This window comes from Opisthorchis viverrini, assembly GCF_000715545.1.
Source record: "Opisthorchis viverrini unplaced genomic scaffold opera_v5_96, whole genome shotgun sequence".
Taxonomy (NCBI): Eukaryota; Metazoa; Platyhelminthes; class Trematoda; order Opisthorchiida; family Opisthorchiidae; genus Opisthorchis; species Opisthorchis viverrini.
The window spans coordinates 215,208-233,184 of NW_008751749.1; the positions used below are offsets into that span (position 1 = coordinate 215,208).

At 44.1% G+C, this 17,977-nt stretch overlaps 1 protein-coding gene across 1 annotated transcript in view; it reads left to right on the forward strand.

Annotated features, from left to right (window-relative positions):
- T265_05121 (hypothetical protein) overlaps nucleotides 1-17,977 on the forward strand; it is a gene marked incomplete at both ends in the record, with an annotated part of 74,014 nt that overhangs the window by 11,673 nt on the left and 44,364 nt on the right. The window contains 5 exons of the mRNA XM_009170045.1: nucleotides 1,585-1,692; nucleotides 6,331-6,640; nucleotides 9,879-10,015; nucleotides 12,855-13,083; nucleotides 13,560-13,724. Of these exons, the coding sequence (XP_009168309.1) occupies nucleotides 1,585-1,692; nucleotides 6,331-6,640; nucleotides 9,879-10,015; nucleotides 12,855-13,083; nucleotides 13,560-13,724 (949 nt within the window). The remainder of the gene's footprint in view (nucleotides 1-1,584; nucleotides 1,693-6,330; nucleotides 6,641-9,878; nucleotides 10,016-12,854; nucleotides 13,084-13,559; nucleotides 13,725-17,977) is intronic.

Consider the following 17,977-nt stretch of genomic DNA (forward strand, 5'->3'; position numbering starts at 1 on the left):
TGACTTGGCAGAGGAGTATGAAGGAGATCACGAGACGCTTGGGTGCTGTCGGTGCTACTCGCCTTCCAGGATGGGGACCGCGTGATCCTCACTGTGCCTGGTTGGAGACACTACACAATATGGCCGCCAACCGATGTCAGTGGCGTTCTTGTAGTCAGTTTCTATCCAGATTGCCTGAGTGAATGTCTGGAGGTGTAGGCACCTCGGAATGATTGTGTTAAGCTAGCACTAAGTCCCTTTCCCGTCCACCTTTACTCTTTTCTTTACAATAAGGCTTTCAAATAAATCATGGTTGCACGGCAGTGAAGCATCAATGTTGAACACTGGTGTCATGCTGTCGATGATGATGATGATTTCCAGGGTTATGAGATGATCAGAGTACTAGTTCACTTAAAGAATTGCTGACGTATCGCTTGCCTCCAAGTAGGTCACTCTGATGCTGTGCAATCCAAGTTTAGGTGGATGCTATTCACAGAACAAATGTAACGCAATTCTACGGTGGAAGTCAGCCCACACTCTGAAGCCGTCCAGAGCTATTCGAACTCATGTTTCACAATTCCAGTGAGGATCAATGCCCAATATTTCAGGCCAAAATGAAGCTGAAAATTTCGACCTTACCGGTGAACCATATGGTGTAACTCGGTTCCATCACGGTGCTGTATATGTCACAGTATTTTGTCGTACTTATGAGAGGTATTCATTCAACTTCATCTCCGTTGCGTAGTGGACAACAAGAAAGCATTTTCTGATAATATTTTGTTCGCATGAATCACCTCCTTCAAAAGGCTTTCACAAATGTTTTAATGTTTTAATCGCAACGCTGTCCAGTCTGGCAATTTTGTGGAATATAGGTAGCTCAGGTTGTTGGTCTGTTCGTCGAACTTGGCAGTTGGATTGCAAACGTTTCATCACCAACTGAGGTGACATATTCAGTGTGGGGTTGAATGGGTCCCACTGCCAAGCTCGGCGAGCAGACCAATAATCAAGCTATCCTACCTTTCGTGACACAACAGTTTAGAGTTCAAATAGTGTTCAGAGGTGGCAGGCTCGTCAGACATCTGTGCAGTGTTACCTGACCTTCGGCATTGAGTGACTTCACTAACAGGATAAACTCTTGACAAAAAGAATCACACTGTTGGTAAATACGGAGAGAAACGTAACTTCTAGCTGCAGTTTTGGAGTTTTGCGGGATAAGTATTTTGTCCATAGTCACACCACTCTCGTTTGAACGGTTACCCTCATGTTCTGGCGTAATTATTCCACACCAAAGGGGAACACTGGACTCGGGTTTCGCTCTTATTAGAGCTCATCAGCAGTGCATATCCAATGGTCGCGCCGTTCGCCTGTTCAGACATGATAATTATGATGCGTCCAACGTACGTCGGTGGAGTAGTGGTTACACGCTCGCCTCGCACGTCAGATGTCCGGGGTTCGAATTCCGGCACGGCCAATATGTACTGCTGATGAACCCTATTAGGAGCGAAACTCGAATCCAGTAACTGTCAATGTTTGCTAAAATGTGCTTCAAACGCATTACGAACTCGATACGTTAATCCTTGTGTTTTGTTTCGTTTGCTCTTTTAGCCAGAAATGAAGCTCACCGTGTTGAATCTCATCAAATTACTCCGTCTTATCTGCTCCTATTCAACGCACTATCGAGCGTTCACGAACATGACAATACTTTTCACGAAGGTAATGAAATATATGAAGTATTTTGGTCATATTGAATGGCTCTGATAATTCCGGACAAGGCGTTACAAATATCTGTGGATGTTGGATAGGAGACGGTTTAGCACAACAGTACGGTTTTACTTTGCACAGGGATAGAGCAGCAGTTCCGAAGAAGAACCACCAATCCACAACAGGGACTCATTTACTGCAATCAATTTATGAACATCAGCTGGGCGCTTCTACCTAATCCGGTTTAGGCGATTTTTCCCAAGTGTCTTACCCCCTTCTGAAACGATACGAGTTGGTACAAGAGACCTGGTAATATGAAGTACATCATTATTGCAGCCATTTATTGTTTGAGTGCTTGTGAGTCTTGGTGCAAGAATTTCAAGTAGGGAACTGAACTCTTTTGGGTCAATTCAAATGGCCCGATTGGATCAGAATTGCTGAGGGGTTATACGTAGAAGAACAGTGTTAGGAGGACCACACTGCATCGTTTGACTAGATTTTTTCTTGTGGGAGTGAAATGCCGATGCGTAGCATTGGTGTCGCTGTCAACGGGTATCCGTTCGCAGTCCGACGCCACGTCTTGAAAGCGCAGCTGGCATTGAATCATTCAAAATTGTACGCAGACATCAGAAAACGATTCAGGCTCTACGCCGACTCCCACACACTACTGACAGCATAGCATATGCTGTCGAAGTTAAAATCCCCGGTTGTTCGATTATGCTCTGTGGTTCGGTAACATTTATTTCTTATCAAACATTTATATTTTTGTAATGCACTACAGTTTCCATCACCTTATGCTCTACTTGAAACCAAATTACACGAAATTCGCGAAATACACTCATTTGCAAATAAATTTGGTTTTTTGAGAGGCTTATGTGGAACCCAGCTGAATCTCTCGGTTTTGATGTTTCCAGGCGACTGAATGTGCTGCACTAGGCCGCCTCATGTTCCAGTCGCTACGATATTCGAGATATCGTGATGCATATATATATTTGTGATGCACTACTTATGAGGTTGCTGAAAACTCTTCGACAGCCCACGACCGGTTTCGTCCGGTTGGCCTGGAAACATCAAATCCGAGAGATTCAGACGGATTCCAGGTGAGCCTCCCGAAAAAACCAAATTACTTTGCAAATGAGTGTATTTCGCTAGTTTCATGTAATTTGGTTTCAAGTAGAACATAGGTTGCCCCAAGAAGGGCAAAGCCGGTCGTGGGCTGTCAAGGAGTTTTCAGCAACCTTATGAGTAGTGCATTACAAAAATACAAACACAATGCAGTTAGAGAGAGTGCTTGGAGGGGACTTGAACCCATGACTTCTCGCCCACTGGGTTAGCGCTCCATTGGTAGAACTCTCGTCCATAAAGCGAGAGGTTGCGGGTTCAAGTCATGTCCAAGGACCCTATCTTTTCGTTTACATCGTGTGTGTTTGGGTACATATACAATATTTCCCGTCTCTCCACATCATCTCCTAAATTTCGATAACAGGCTGAATGTAGTCAAATGGTATGCATGCGAAGGGGATTGGTGTGTTCAGAGAGTGAGATGAAGTGATACTTGGTCATATACGTCAACTAACCGGCTGTTATGACAAGCCACGACGTAAGGGTTACAGTCTTCTAAATTCACTAGGGTAAACTCATCGAATACCTTAAGTCGTGTCGGTTTGCTTTCTCGGGGCCTTGAATAAACACCCCGTTCAGCTGGAAATCGATAAAACCCATGGGGTGCTGTTTTCATGGTAGTGTTGTTTCCCCGATTAATGTTCTGAACAAACCTGAAGCCATAAACTTTTGTTGGCCCATTCAGCTGTTAATCATATTCGTCGAGTGCCATCTTCCCCATATTTACCCCTTCCGTTTGTCACGGATCGTTCTCGAATCCAAGAAGCTGTCCATACTAGCTTCAGTTGTCGATTTATCTCCGTTCAGTGCAAACCGGTATCCTCTCTTATTCCATTTACATAGGGTGTCCCAAGAGCTATCTGTTGATTTGACAGACAGAGTTTTTCAAAAACAGACAAGCACAGCGGTCTGATAAGTGTGACAGGATAGGATAGAAGAATTTGAAAGAAGCGCGTTTCCAGTGCATGTTGTTATATCACATGACCTGCTAAAAGTAGTCTGTCTGGTATTTTTAAAGTGCATTCTGTCGTAAAAGACTGGTGAGAGTAACTAGGTTGATACTTCACCTGTGCCACACTGCTATGTAGAGAGGTCTTCACATTTTTCTCCACCACCACAATTCTCCATCATCCGTCAATCCCACTTACTGAAGTTTGGCTTGCGGTGGGAAACGCCGCGATGGTACCTGACTTTGATTACCTCAGCCTGAAGACTGTTCACAGCACCTCGGAACACATAGACTCGTGGAGGGCAGGCAGACTAACTTCACTTCTCATAATTCGTCCTATTCTAGGGCGATTTGGTAGAAGTTTCTGAACACTTGTTTATAAATCTCGCTGTTTTGTGTGCAGTCGATTGTTAGAGTATTGTGACTAGTGTCTGTCTGTAATGGTGGACTTAAGATAAGGCCGAAAGACTAGCTTCTCTGTTCGACAGAGATTTCACACTCTCAAGAAAACCAATCTATGATGAATAGCCGAGAATTACTGTACAGGTGCGTGCATCAGCTTACATCTAACTAAACTTATGCAGTTTTGTACCCACGACCTTCCCACCACCGTTTGGCAACAAGCAGCTGGTCAGCAGTGTGATTAGCTCTCACCAAGACGAGACTAAACGCCCCTCATCCTTCATTCACGGTCACGTGTTGAGTGGCTCCTCGATTGACTTCTCACCTATCTCAGCTACTTATTGATTAATAATGATATGAGGAGGTTTTGGTAGTTTATTTATTTATGTCTCAGTACTGTTATTATTATTATTATCAAACATTGTTCTACGATGTAGTTCACACAACGATCTTCTTGAACGTTGCACATCTGGAGCTGTTCTAGAGTCCTTCCAGTGCAGTGAAACGATGGCTAGGTTTATTCGTCCCTCTAGGGACTCTCGTCATTTATGAAACGCTTCAAGCGTATCAGAGTAAGCAAATCTACTTTTTTATTTGATGTGGGACCAAGAAGCCATTCATTCTGCTCTGGATAGTTCAGCTCAGTCATATTTGATAATCATCTTTGTTCACCTCATACGCCGGTCGATTAGTTGGTCCTTTTTCAGTTGAACGAAACCTCCAAACACGTCAAATCAGAACCGCCATGTCCCATGGTTGCCACACAACGAATGACTTACCGCGACCTGACCGAGCAGTTAATCTAAGAATAACTGGGTCAAACGGGATTGACGACCAGATATTGGGAACAGTGGGAGTCAGTGGGAGAATTGATGTATTGGCGGGAAAGTTACCACCGTTTATAGTGCGCCCATGAATGAAAAACCCAAGTATTCTGTGATCTTTTAATGTTTGGTCATGCTGAGCGCCATCTAAACACGATCGTTCAGCTGTAGAACCCTTTCGGTGCCTAACTGCCATGCCACCCGAAGGTTGCACGAGGGATGGGATGCTGGCAAGTTGCCCAAGCCTAGACAGGGGAAGTCGAGAGGCAGGGGTTCGAACCACGGACCTTTCGGACAGTAAATTCGCGCTCTTACCAGTTGGGCCATCAGTCTCTCATCTAAACACGATATCTCTCATCATTTGAGATGAGCAAGGTCAAGCAATCAGTTTGTCTACTCTAAAGCGTTCCTTTGTTCGAACATTTAGAAGGCAAATGTTTCCTCATCAGTCGAGATGAAAGTGCGCTAAGGTCGGCATTTGCAACCAAATTGCCCAGCTCAGAGAACAAACCAACAACCAGGACAAAGATATACCTGCCAACGACGCCAATCGTTATAATGAAAATGGGAGTCGCGCTTCACTCATTTACACGGTTGTAGAAGGGTTAGGAACTTGGACACAGATCAAAGGATAGACAACCGACGTGTATTCGAAGTCTCCACCTTCCGGACAAATGCTCCACATGCCCAGCTGCCGTGGACACTCTCTCACATACTTGTCTTCACACTGAAATAAGTTTTAGATGGTTGGACAACATCAAATCTTGCTAGCTGGAATGTGAGGAAAGAGGCTGTATACAGGTTCAGGCTGAGAGAAAGGAGAGTAGAACGGAACGATTGCAAGTATGGTGATCGGCTGGATAAGCCCATAAACGAACCCAGCCTATGGCATGCAAAAGCAGCTATAAAAATGATAAAAAGTGGTCTGAGGTTCATGAATATCAACCTAGTTGCATGTTCAAACTATTTCACAAACTGAACCAGAGCGAATTCCACACGCCGAATATTTTAAGCGTCCTAATCGACACACTAGCTCTTGTCTACTGAAAAAGCCGCCTATGAAATATGAACGCCTTAGTTTTATTTTGGTTATGTCAGATTTACTGACAAGTTCAATAAGGGGATTTGCCAACTTTTAACTTTTATCACCTCAAACTTGCGTGCTCTCAACCATAAAACACAATGAAAACGTAGAAGTAATTATCAAATTCGCCAAACTTATTCTCAAGTCTCTCTTTGGGACACGGAATAGTTGCATATATGGACTGCTTTCCAATAGCAACTTAACCATGTTTCTGTTTAGCTGAGTGATTTCCGACGTGACCTACAATTTCCAATTTTTTTCTCTTCTAGATCACCAACCAAATGGTAAAGGGCTGTGTCGACTACCTCACTGAAAAGGGCACAACGTCAATATGGGACCAACCTGTGGAAGTAATTTTGACACGACTGAACGACTGCATTGCATTAAACGAAGCTTATCACGCCGCGTATCACAAAATATCTAGTGAGAGCACAGAAGGCATATCAGACAACAAATTCCGTTATTCGGAAATTCAAATATTCGGGGCTTTTGACGAATTCACTGAACGACTGAATGCACTGAAGTTCATCCTCAACACTTTTAAGCACTATTCAAGCATTGGAAAATTGGGGCTTGAACGTGAGTTGTACTCAGTGATTATTGATTGGCTATCTGATCGATACTTCAACCGTCTATTCGGATTGGAGAATTTTCAGCGTGTTTAGTGACAGTTTATCGATCACCGATGTTGAGATTTCTAGGTGCTACACGTTTCCTATTTTACTGAGACTGAATAGCATGTGTTTCTGATGCCGGTCTTTTCAGTATGAGTGAGGGAGCAGAGTGAAGGTAAATTCACTCTAAGCGAAACATGCGAGATTCTGACGATATCATTCCTTTTAACTTAAGCTCCATTTGGAGTCGAGAATTCCAGTTTCAACTATTGTGACTGAGATCTATGACTCAGAAACCTAACCAACATTTTCAGACTGGCATAAAAATGCGAACAAAACGCATGGCAGGATGTAGAGGAGGATGTGGAAAGGTAGAAACGTCCAACACAAATGCCTGTTATCATTTGTTTTATCATTAAGGTGGCAGATAACCCCAACACAGTAGTTTTTTGAGTAAATCGATCCTAACCGCATGAGCGACGTAAGAACGGAATGAGCTCAGTACCACAAAAAGTTGGTAACGTCCACAGCAGCTTGTGAGGACCACTGTGAAGCTAGCCACTCACAATTAAGTTAGAATCTTTGAGAAGGAAACCAAATGGAATCTTAGCCTTTCGAACCGACAGAGTCATATACCGTATCCGGTTGGCCCTGCTGTGGCACTATACAACGATTGCCATCGAATCAAGCGTGTGAGAAGCGCTGTTGTCTATACTTGCCACCATTCTCGTTTATTTTCGGAGAACATGGTTACACGTAGAAAAATGTGAGCCACATACAAGAGAACATAAAAATGACCGCGTTCCACACGAACACACGTCCTCACAAGTTTTGCCAATAAGGTCAAATGAACTTCAGGATGTGTAAGCAAATTTGACATGAAAACATACGTGTAAAGAGCAACAAGTAATGAAAGGAAGGGCACAACTCGATGCTTTTCAAGGCACAGTAAACGCGAGCACAATCAACTCTAGCAGATCAGGCAAAAACTGTCCGCCATGCAGGGTCAGGTGTGAAACCCATCGACAGGAAAGAACCTTCAGCGCTTAAGCGTCGTAAACACGTGGGCAACTGCAGATCATCGATTGTGATTCTAGGAAATCCCAGCCCAAAAACCGTCTCAACAGCTCTAGGATGAGAGATACCTCGTTCAGAAGTGATTTTGAGTCTGTGAATCAGAAAGTCGACATCATGGTTGACGCCACCCAGTGCTGAGGTGATAGCAAGAGAACATTCGTCGGCGCCATACTTCTGCTTCTTCTCATTCCACGCTGGTTGTACGACAGCGGAGCATTGGTGTTGAACACTGATGTCATTCTGTCGATGAATATGATTATGATGAGCATTCCACATCAAAACGTTTTCTTGCATCCAGGAGACAGCGGAGATTGGTGTTGAACACTGATGTCATTCTGTCGATGAATATGATTATGATGAGCATTCCACATCAAAACGTTTTCTTGCATCCAGGACTATACTGATGTTGCACGACAATCAAATAAGGCTTGCTAAAAGACGTTGAGACGGATGTTCTCAATACCTAGAAGACGTGTATTCATGTTCGCCCACAGATGAAAGGAAGAAGGCCTTTGCTGTGGAGTTATTTACTAGAAAATACCAACTGAACAGTTACAGACTATTGGACAGGGAAGCAAAACTTGTCTGCAAAAACTGAATATCCATCTTCTCTTTGAACGCGTCTTCCTGAACTTTCCCGGACATTCATTGAATGTTGCTCAAATCCAAGCAAATGCTACGAAGCGACTCCACAAATTCCGCAATAGATCTTACTTTTCAAGCGACGCAAAGCGCATTTACGGGAAAACATACTACGCGCATGCCTCCCCCATCCGTAGGATCACTGTTACACTGAGGCATGATAATTCAGCTGCCTCCAGCTTGCGCCGGTGGAGCAGTAGTAAAGCGCTAGTCTCGTATGTCAGTTGTACAGAATTCAACCCCGGGCAGCGCCAACGACACGCACCGCTGCTAAGCTCTAATAACAGTGAAACAGTGGTTCAGTGCATCTCCCGTTTGATGTAGATAGACCAGAGTAACTGCTCTGGTGCAGGAGAATGTGATTGTAGCTAAACACCATATCGAGGTTAAAAGCACTCGCTGAAGAGTAACGAAGTAAAGCGTTTAACAGAGAAGTAGTTACCAAACAGCCAAACGGACGGAGAATTGTAAACTGGAGTAAAGGAGTACACTAATTTGCAAATCAATATGGTTTTCACGAGAGACTCAACTGATTTTCTCGTTTATGATGTTCTACAACTGAACGTGCTGCACACAGGCCGCCTCATGTTCCACTTCGTACGATATTTGAGATATCGCAGTATATTTCCATAAAGGAAACTACTCACAAGGTTGCTGAAAACTTCTCGACAGCCGACGGCCGGTTTCGGCCTTCTTAGGGCTCATCAGNNNNGAGTTTCCATCAACCTTATGTTTTACTTTAACTCAAATTGCACTGTTTTCGGGAAATACACTAATTTGCGAATCAGTATGGTTTCCACAAGAGACTCAACTGAATCTCTCGTTTATGATATTCAAGTAGAACATTAGGTTGTCGGAAACTCTGGAACTGAGCCAACCTGATGAGCCCCAAGAAGGGCGAAACCGGTCGTGGGCTGTCGAAGAGTTTTCAGCAACTTTGTGAGTAGTTTCCTTCATGGAGTAGAAGAGGTTGCAAACTGCGGTTCCACAAATCAGAAAACACTTTATGTAATCACCGGAAAAGAATGGATGACACACAAGTTGGTCCGGCGAGCTTGGATGAGAGACTTTCGGAATACGATACAAATGTGGTCGAGGATCACCTGACCTATTGCCAGCTTCGTTTTATACTGTGGCCATAAGGATGGCTTGGGATAACACCAGTGATTTGAGAAAACGTAATGTGCCCAAAGTTCTATTCGTTGACGTATGAAGTCGAGCAGTACCTATTCAATCCGCTGTTACCAGTTGGAACTCGTAGTCGCAGGCTTTCGGTTTCTATTCTGTCTCTGTGTTGAGGTTCACTCAAGTTTCACCCTCACATTCAATTAAACTGGTCACGAGTCAGCAGTCTTGAAAGCGACCTTGAAGACCATAACCGTTGAGTGAAAGTTGCATGAGTTTTAGCTTAGTTTGATCGCAGCAGCTGAGCAACCACTCAATAAAGCATACCACCTTAAAGCAGTATTTTTTTCGTATTTCAGGGAGAGATGTGCTACTTGATCAGTTGGATAAATTGCGAGGAGATATCACAAGGAGAAACTATGACTGCCTATCGATCGATAACACTCGGTTTGCTCGGGACATGGCTAATTTCACAGAAGGCGTCAGAAACTTGGAGGTAAGAGCGCTATTTACCCCACTTTCCTTGGATTGAGTTAATATCAAGTCAGTGAAAGCAGAACAGAAAGGAGTCGAGGTCATTCGACGAGTTTATGTCGAAGCCAAATTGTTTATCGCCACCTAAACACCACGTTTTTGTCGAGTGCGTTTTATGTTAGTACCGGTACAATCACATCGAAAGTGGCAAGTGACCTGGACTGAGGCAACGGCGGGGGAACACAAGCAGATCAGTTTCAACACGACAATGAATCTGTTTCAGACAATAAAGACGGTTAAGCGTTCAAACTACTAGCCGGGAGGTCGCGGGTTCGAGACTCATCGGAGTTTCGTTAGATGCGCACTGCTGATGATTCCCAATAAGGATGAAACAGCCATACAGTGCTTCTGGGCTTTTCAGTATAGATTGGCTTCACTTATAGGACGATATCTCCACAAAAATTCTAAATCTCCTCACACTACCAACAATATACAAGTAGGTCAGTGGAAGAACAAAATTCACCCGATGAGTGAAACTTCTATCTGAGAAGTGGTTGCTCGAGGAGCCAATCAACACGTGTGACCGCGTGATATGGATCCCGTGATTGAAGGATGAGCGGCGCTATATCCTGTCTAAGTGCGAGTTAATCACACTGCTGATCAGCCACTCGTGGCCGAACGGTCAAGTGTTCAAGCTACTAGCCGGGAGGTCGCGGGTTCCAGACTCTTCGGAGTTTCGTGAGTTAAGACGTAACGGAGACTTTGGATCACTTTGGATAAATGAGTTCGTCAATCTCTGACAAACTGACCGTACATCCTTCCAACAGTTCAGACAACTTTATCTGAGTAGTCATTGCTCAAGAAGCCTGAAAACACCTCGTCCCGTACTACGAACCTATACCTGGGAAAATGTGGTCGGATCCCTAAAATCTCAGCGACAATAAAAGCATTTACTAAGACTCATCCAGTAGGTTAAGAAAATTGAACACATGATGTTATGCTTGATGGCTTTAGGCTGTTTCCCAGATAACCTCGTGTTGAACAGCTAGAGGACCCAAATGATCGTGCAATGCAGTCTGACTAACCGCTAGGAAGTCTTCAGCTCGTTAGACTAAGAGTTAACCTAATCAGTGTATGCAGCTGAATTTGGTTGGCGCTATATCTTGTATGCTTACAGGCCTAAAAACATTTTGATTGGGCAGATATCACCCCAAAGTAGCGTTTAAGTCAACTCAGACGTCTGTGTGTTTGAATACACATTGAAAGTCATCGGCTGTCTACGGTCCAAATTGCTTCAAGTTGTCAAACGTTTTCGGAGCCTCTTTTCTTCAGTGTAGAGAACTGGAGTAAGACAAAAAGCGGTCTGAAAAGTCCATCCGGCGGTCACTGAATGGGGCCATTGTGACCATATTTTGTAGTGTTTACCACTCAAGGATTCAGGCAGTGTCGACTGAGAGTCTAAAAGACGAGTGGGCATCGTATCGTAAGTTAATCAAACTGCCAATCAGCTGCTCGTAGTCTGTCGGGATCGAACCGCAGGTCCGGATCTTCCTAGAAATTCGTAAGATCTGACCTGCTGCGGATTCTCAAGAGGTGCGGAACTGCCTCTGATGGGAAGAAACTGTCATTGTAGCTATATTCTGTTCTGCGTTCAACTTGCTTTCGGTCATCTAAGATGGGAACTCACTTCTCCAACTAAGTTTTTCGTAACCACCACTACCAATTAAAGGCAGGCGCAAAAATATTGTAATACCTATCAACTGTGCGTTGTACTTGCTAGCACTGAACCCAGTCGAAATGTGGTCGTACTACCCAGTGCTAAGGCCGTGATCTCAAAGTAAGCAATTGGTCAATTAGCCCAAACGCACGATCTAGCTGTCCTATCTGACAGGTAACGTATAGTCTAATTCACCAACGGACGCTTAGTAATAATTGCGACGGAACCGAATTCTACGAACTTTGCCTGAGTTTTCGAGAAATACACTTATTTGCAAATCAATTTGGTTTTCACGAGACTCAAGTGAATCTCTCGTTTACGATGTCATAAACAAGGGATTCATTTGGGTCCCTCGTGAAAACCAAATTGATTTGCAAATAAGCGTATTTCTCAAAAACAGTCCAATTTGGGTTCAAGTAGAACATGAGGTTGACGGAAACTTGGGGATTGCACCTACCTGATGAGCCCCAAGAAGGGCAAAACCGGCCGTGGGCTGTTGAAGAGTTTTCAGCAACTCTGTGAGTAGTTTCCTTTATGAAAATATTCACCTGAGTTTGTTCAGTAGTCGCAATGGGGCAGTGAACAATATATTGAATTAGACGTGGGCAGACATTATAGATAGGTAGACCGTGGTTCTATAAGAAATTAACAGTGAATCGCGAGGAAAATTAAAGAAAGACTTGCGGCTAGATTGAACCTCAGGCAGTTAGCAGCACGGGATGGCACAGAAAGGGCAGTGTGCTATCGGACAAATTAAACGGGTAAAAAGTGGGACAAGTTTTCAACAACAAGCCCAGAAATGAATGTGAACAAATCGACTAAAGAAAAGCGGATGATATTGAGTCGACTTTGTATAAAATAGAAATAAATAAAAATAGAAATAGAATAGAACTTGAACAGTCACCGGAAGGGTAATGAATTAGCCTGAGGAATAGGGAAACAAATAACTACGTCACGTAATTAACAGTGATACCAACTGAAACGCCAGGTGTCCATCTCATGTCACGGCTGTATTCCCGTGTCATTTTGTGAACCCATTGTCCAATCCTAGCACATAACTGTCTTTTAACAGAAAAAAAATGAGAAAATTGGCGAAATAATAGCCTGAATTCAGTGTGAGTTTATTTTCCATTCTTCCACACAGCAAAACATTGAACTGGCATTGACGGAGCTTTTGCAACACGGGGGCTCTGTCTACCTGAGCATGTTGCGGATGCTACAGATGGACTCCACTGAACTCACGTTTCCAGGACAATTCCAACGATACAAACGCCTTTTTGCGGCTTTTCGAAACGAGATGGAGAATATTGCTGCCACTTACACGCGCCAATGCGAGGATCCGCCGCTGGACCGAGATATGCCTCCTTTCGCAGGTCGGTTTCTCCCTGTTTTTTGTTCAATTCTAAATGCCTCACATTGCGTCTCTGATAACTCCAGCCACGACTGGACGGAAGTGTACCTACCATCTGCCAAAATTACTCAGCTTTTTGACTTACCCCTGACAGGTTCAAATTTCATCATCATTGACAGCACGACGTCAGTTGTCAATACTAAAACCTCGCTGCCGTAAAACTAAAATATACTTGAAAGAAGATTGGAAGTTGATGGTGATGACATACCGAAATCATTCTGAGGTACTTACAACTCCAGACACTCATTCAGACACTCCGGATAGAGACTGACAACAAGGACGCAACTTTATCTTGCGGGGTTCCCAAGGGGGGATCACTCAGACGATATCCTGGAAGGCCAGTCTCCCCGGCAGCAATAAGACTTTTGGTAATCGCCTTCATAAGCCTCAACCAGATCCCAGGCTAACCACATTTCTGCTTGCGTTCCTTTGAATCAGGTACTTTAAACAATGCTTTTCGTTCATTTAATACTGAACAGAAGTCTATCAATATGGTACTCAATCATTATATCAGCGTCGCCGTTAACGAAAGCCCGATCCATGATAGCCGCGAGGTAGAGGTTGAAGAGAGCGGGGTCAAGAACAAACCTCTGTTCTACGCCAGTGAGGAATTCGAAATCACCTAAATTCTATCTACTGACGAGTCCACAACCAGATCGGTGACAATCTACAACCCAGCCGATTATATTGGTTGGTGTTTTCATACTTCTTTGCCAGATCCTACACCGTTGGCCTCTCAGTTCTCCCACTCAGTGCAGTGCTTGACGAAAAGAGCTCTGCGGCCACACGGTATTCTGCGAAGTGTATGTCATAAACCGCCTAACCTACGAAGAGCAAAAAGTTCATTCCTAAGACCATCTGCCGTACCTCTGCAATGTTAATAAGTGGCCCTCGCAAGTTGGACCCCCTGTCTGTACTCCACGCTACTTTGTTTGGTAAGCTCATGGATACGAATCCAATCAAACAGACAAGTTTCATTTGCCATATCGTGGCTTACGTAACATCGCGACCACGGCTAAAAAACACTATGACTTCCTAATTTGTCTACTGCCTGCTGTTCCGAGGGCACAGGCTGCTCCTAACCATCTTACTGGGTCGATGCTGCACCTAGCTTGTCGGCTATTCCGACTCCGTTAACATAGGCCATGAGACTGCACAGTTGGCGGACAGAGACAGTGATTATCCGTGCTGTCTTCTTATCCTTCCAGTGTCACATGAACTGTAAGGGGGTATCCTAACCCCGATCACATGAGGCTCTGGTGCGATCTCACCCTCAATTCCCCAGGCCATAGCAACCGGTTCGTGGCTCAATTCTGCTTTATCGCGCTGGGGGGGGGCTGTTGAACCGATGTCTGACCAAAACGTTGTGTTAAATTATCGAAACTCAGTTCCATGTTCAAGAGGGTGGTGCGACGTAGTCTGGTTGGATGACTCTGTGCTGTTAAACTCAACTCAAGAAGCCTCCAGTACACTGTGACCAAAACTTGTGTTCGTTGTGATCGAAACTCAGTTCCATGTTCAAGAAGGTGGTGCGACGTAGTCTGGTTGGATGACTCTGTGCTGTTAAACTCAACTCAAGAAGCCTCCAGTACACTGTTCGCGCCCACTTGGAGGCATGGCAACTATTCGACATGTGTGCATGGTGGTGTGCCCTAGTAACTTGGTTGCCTTAGGCCGGCCTCGAGGATCGGTTTACCGACTTCATCGTTGTGCAGTATCGCAGTTTCGCCATACGGGTTAGCAAAAGTCATGTGCATCAACTGATGTGTTCCACAGTGACGTATGGAGCGGGCAAAAAACTCAACGACTGAAGCACGCCCATTTGCCGTTGAGAGACAAGCGGTCCGACCACTGGAGCAGTTGGAAGATGGAGACGAAGTTTGGTCGTGGAATATTCTATGGATGAAGGAGCTGCAAGCTGCAATTCGGGTCGATTAAACTGAGGCGATTCGATGATGAAGAGGTGGACTGGTGATGAGAACCAATACGGTAATGCCCAGCTTGGGATATTCTCAACCACGCAGATGGGAGCTTGTTATTCAATGGGGCTGGAATGTGTACTTTACGAGATACCTGATTCTGCAGAGTAAAAACTGAACCTAGAAAATGGAATCACGCACTTTCTGGAGTTCTCATGTTAATTTTCAGGAACAAGAATCTACCTCGATGAGCAATCACCAAAACCAAGTGCAGTTCCTGACAAATAGCCGGCCGAGGTGAAATGAAATACCATTTTGCCGTTCGGATGCACACTGGTGAGCATAAAGTCGATCAGCAACCTACTGAAAAACTTACAGTAGTTTGGGGGCTGAGATGCACAGCGGAATTCGCAAGTGTGTTCTATCGGAAACATGGTTAGTTCAGTAGGGCAGACCATACCGCTCTCTCCACTGGTTTACATCTTTCGGTGGTCGATTCAGCGGCGCGTTTCATGCAATGGAGTCAGTGTAGGCGATAGGGGAATTTGTCGCTTATATGAAGAAAGCTTACTTGGTTGCAATAAGATGTCATCTCAAAGGTCTTAACATTAAGTTCTGTCCACCTACCACAACCTTCGCATTCTATCTGTAATAGCGAATTGACGTTGCAAAATATGGAATACGAAATCCCATTCACTCGGTACGGTTTCCTAAATCGGGCTGCATTTGCTGGGTTTAGTTACTCAATATACCCCAGAGTATATGTAGAATGTATATACTATATACATATATATATATATATACTATATCGTAGTGTATAAATGTACTGTACTACTATATAGAATATACTACACTATATATACCAAACTATACTACTACTATACTGTATATATAGTAGTATATATAGTATAGAAAAGCGAAACGAAAACAATAGGTACGGACTGCATGAATTTTTTTCATATTGGTAAAAGTACTTGAGTTCCATCACTCGGTAGAAAGTTCACAATTGACGATTGAGTTTAATGATTGGATGGTTCCTGTTGAGTGATCTTCGTTCACTGAATAGTCGTTCTCCCGAATTCCGTTGAGAATCATTGATGACTGTACACACTAGAGGTATAGGTCCTGTCTGGATAATGTCCGTTAGTGGAGGACATTGTACCATCGTTCATCTGGTTCGATTGTTGAACGATGACGTACCGTCTTGGCACACTCGATTTAGTGATTAGTTCCTCACTGAAACATCAGGGCGGAATTTAAGCTTCGATACCATTTGGGATAACATATGCCCCCCAAAAGTTACGATCAGTTAAGTCTGATAACTGGATACGGTAAAATGAAAACTCTATATCTAATGGCTTTGGCAGTCATCCAAGCCGACATAAACCTGTGAATGCTCTCGAAAGGCATTCTTATTTCGGATAGTCTACAGAATACCTCCTTTCGTGGAATCCCAGTAAGTTTGGGACGACTAATTTGCAGAAAAAATGAATTGATTCAGGCCGATCCTTCCTGGGGTGTACCTTGGCAAGTATAACTTCCAAGCATGGGTTATCTGACTCGGTCTTGAATAACCTTCGTTCATAACGTGTTGGTCTTAGTGTGGGAACCAGTCGAACATTGGTTCTGACCTCCCTACGTCACTGCACTGGACGCACATTGATTGTACGCTCGCTCGCTCTCCCCGTTTGCCATTCGCACGTTCAGCCTGAAAGTGTTGCACACGCACACACACAGCCGTCTCGCCAGACCTAACTGGCTATGCCACCATAACCTGATTTCATTGGTTCGTGCTCATGTCCAATCGGTGTTGTCTCTCATGCGCGTAGTGGTTGGACAGCAGATAGCAGCCAAAATGCATTCACAAGCCGTAAGTTGGGCTTATGGCTGTATAAAAGTAGAGCCATTGATTCGTTTACAAGTTAACTTGATGCTGGACCAAGGAAGATACTTCCTCATCTTGAATGGTGTTCCAAATGAAGCATGAAGCGGCCTTCGCAAATCACGTTTAGTTGTGGATTACTACATTAGAGGAAAGATTCGGCTGATATTCAGCTGGGTATCCCGTTAATACCAAGTTTTAGCTGCCGTTTATAGTGGTTAATGTTTGTTTGCCATGACATCCAAGATCAATACCAGCAAACCTAAGGTGTTATTAGGTGGTATAATTATCGAAACCAGTAATTAAATACTCGGCGGACTTCCATTTGTACACCTCATTCTACATTCCAAGGGGTGACGTATCCTTTGAGAAGTTTATTCGATTTTTCCAATTTGTTTGTTTTAATGTACGGTTTTGTGTTGAAATAACACAAATCTTGATCTAGCGGAAATTAGAATGACGCTTACCCGATCTGGAAAACGTGTTTGCTTTGAAGAAAGTTTTGATTGTTCTAATGACGTCGTATTATGATCAAAATAGAGGCGATTCCGTTAGATAGATAGAGAGGTTGCTCAGCTGTTGCACCCTTTCGGCGCCTTACTGCCATGCCACTCGAAGGGAGCACGAGGGTTGAGAAACTGCCAGGTTACCCAAGCCTAGACGGGAAGTCAAGAGGTCGGGGATTCGAACCACGAACCTTCCAGTCAGTAAATTTGCGCTCTAACCACTGAGCCCTCTCGCCCCCCCCCCCAATTCCGTTACAGTGCATACATTGCGATTTTAACACAGTTCAGCTCTGTAGTCCATTTCATTTGGTGTACGCTAACATTCCTCTTCCTTGAGGGACTACTACCATGACCCTTCTTAGGGATAGCTCTTCTTCGGAGGGACATTTTCTGCTAGGTTCTAACTGGCACAGAAAGCTACCGTAAACACTCCAAGGTAGTCAATGCTCCTTAGGAGCTCCTTTTTATCTTTCGGAAGCTACGATAGTGGAAATTTTCAAATATGGTGTTCTATTCAGTCATTAGACACGACTGGCCAGTTAAAAGTTA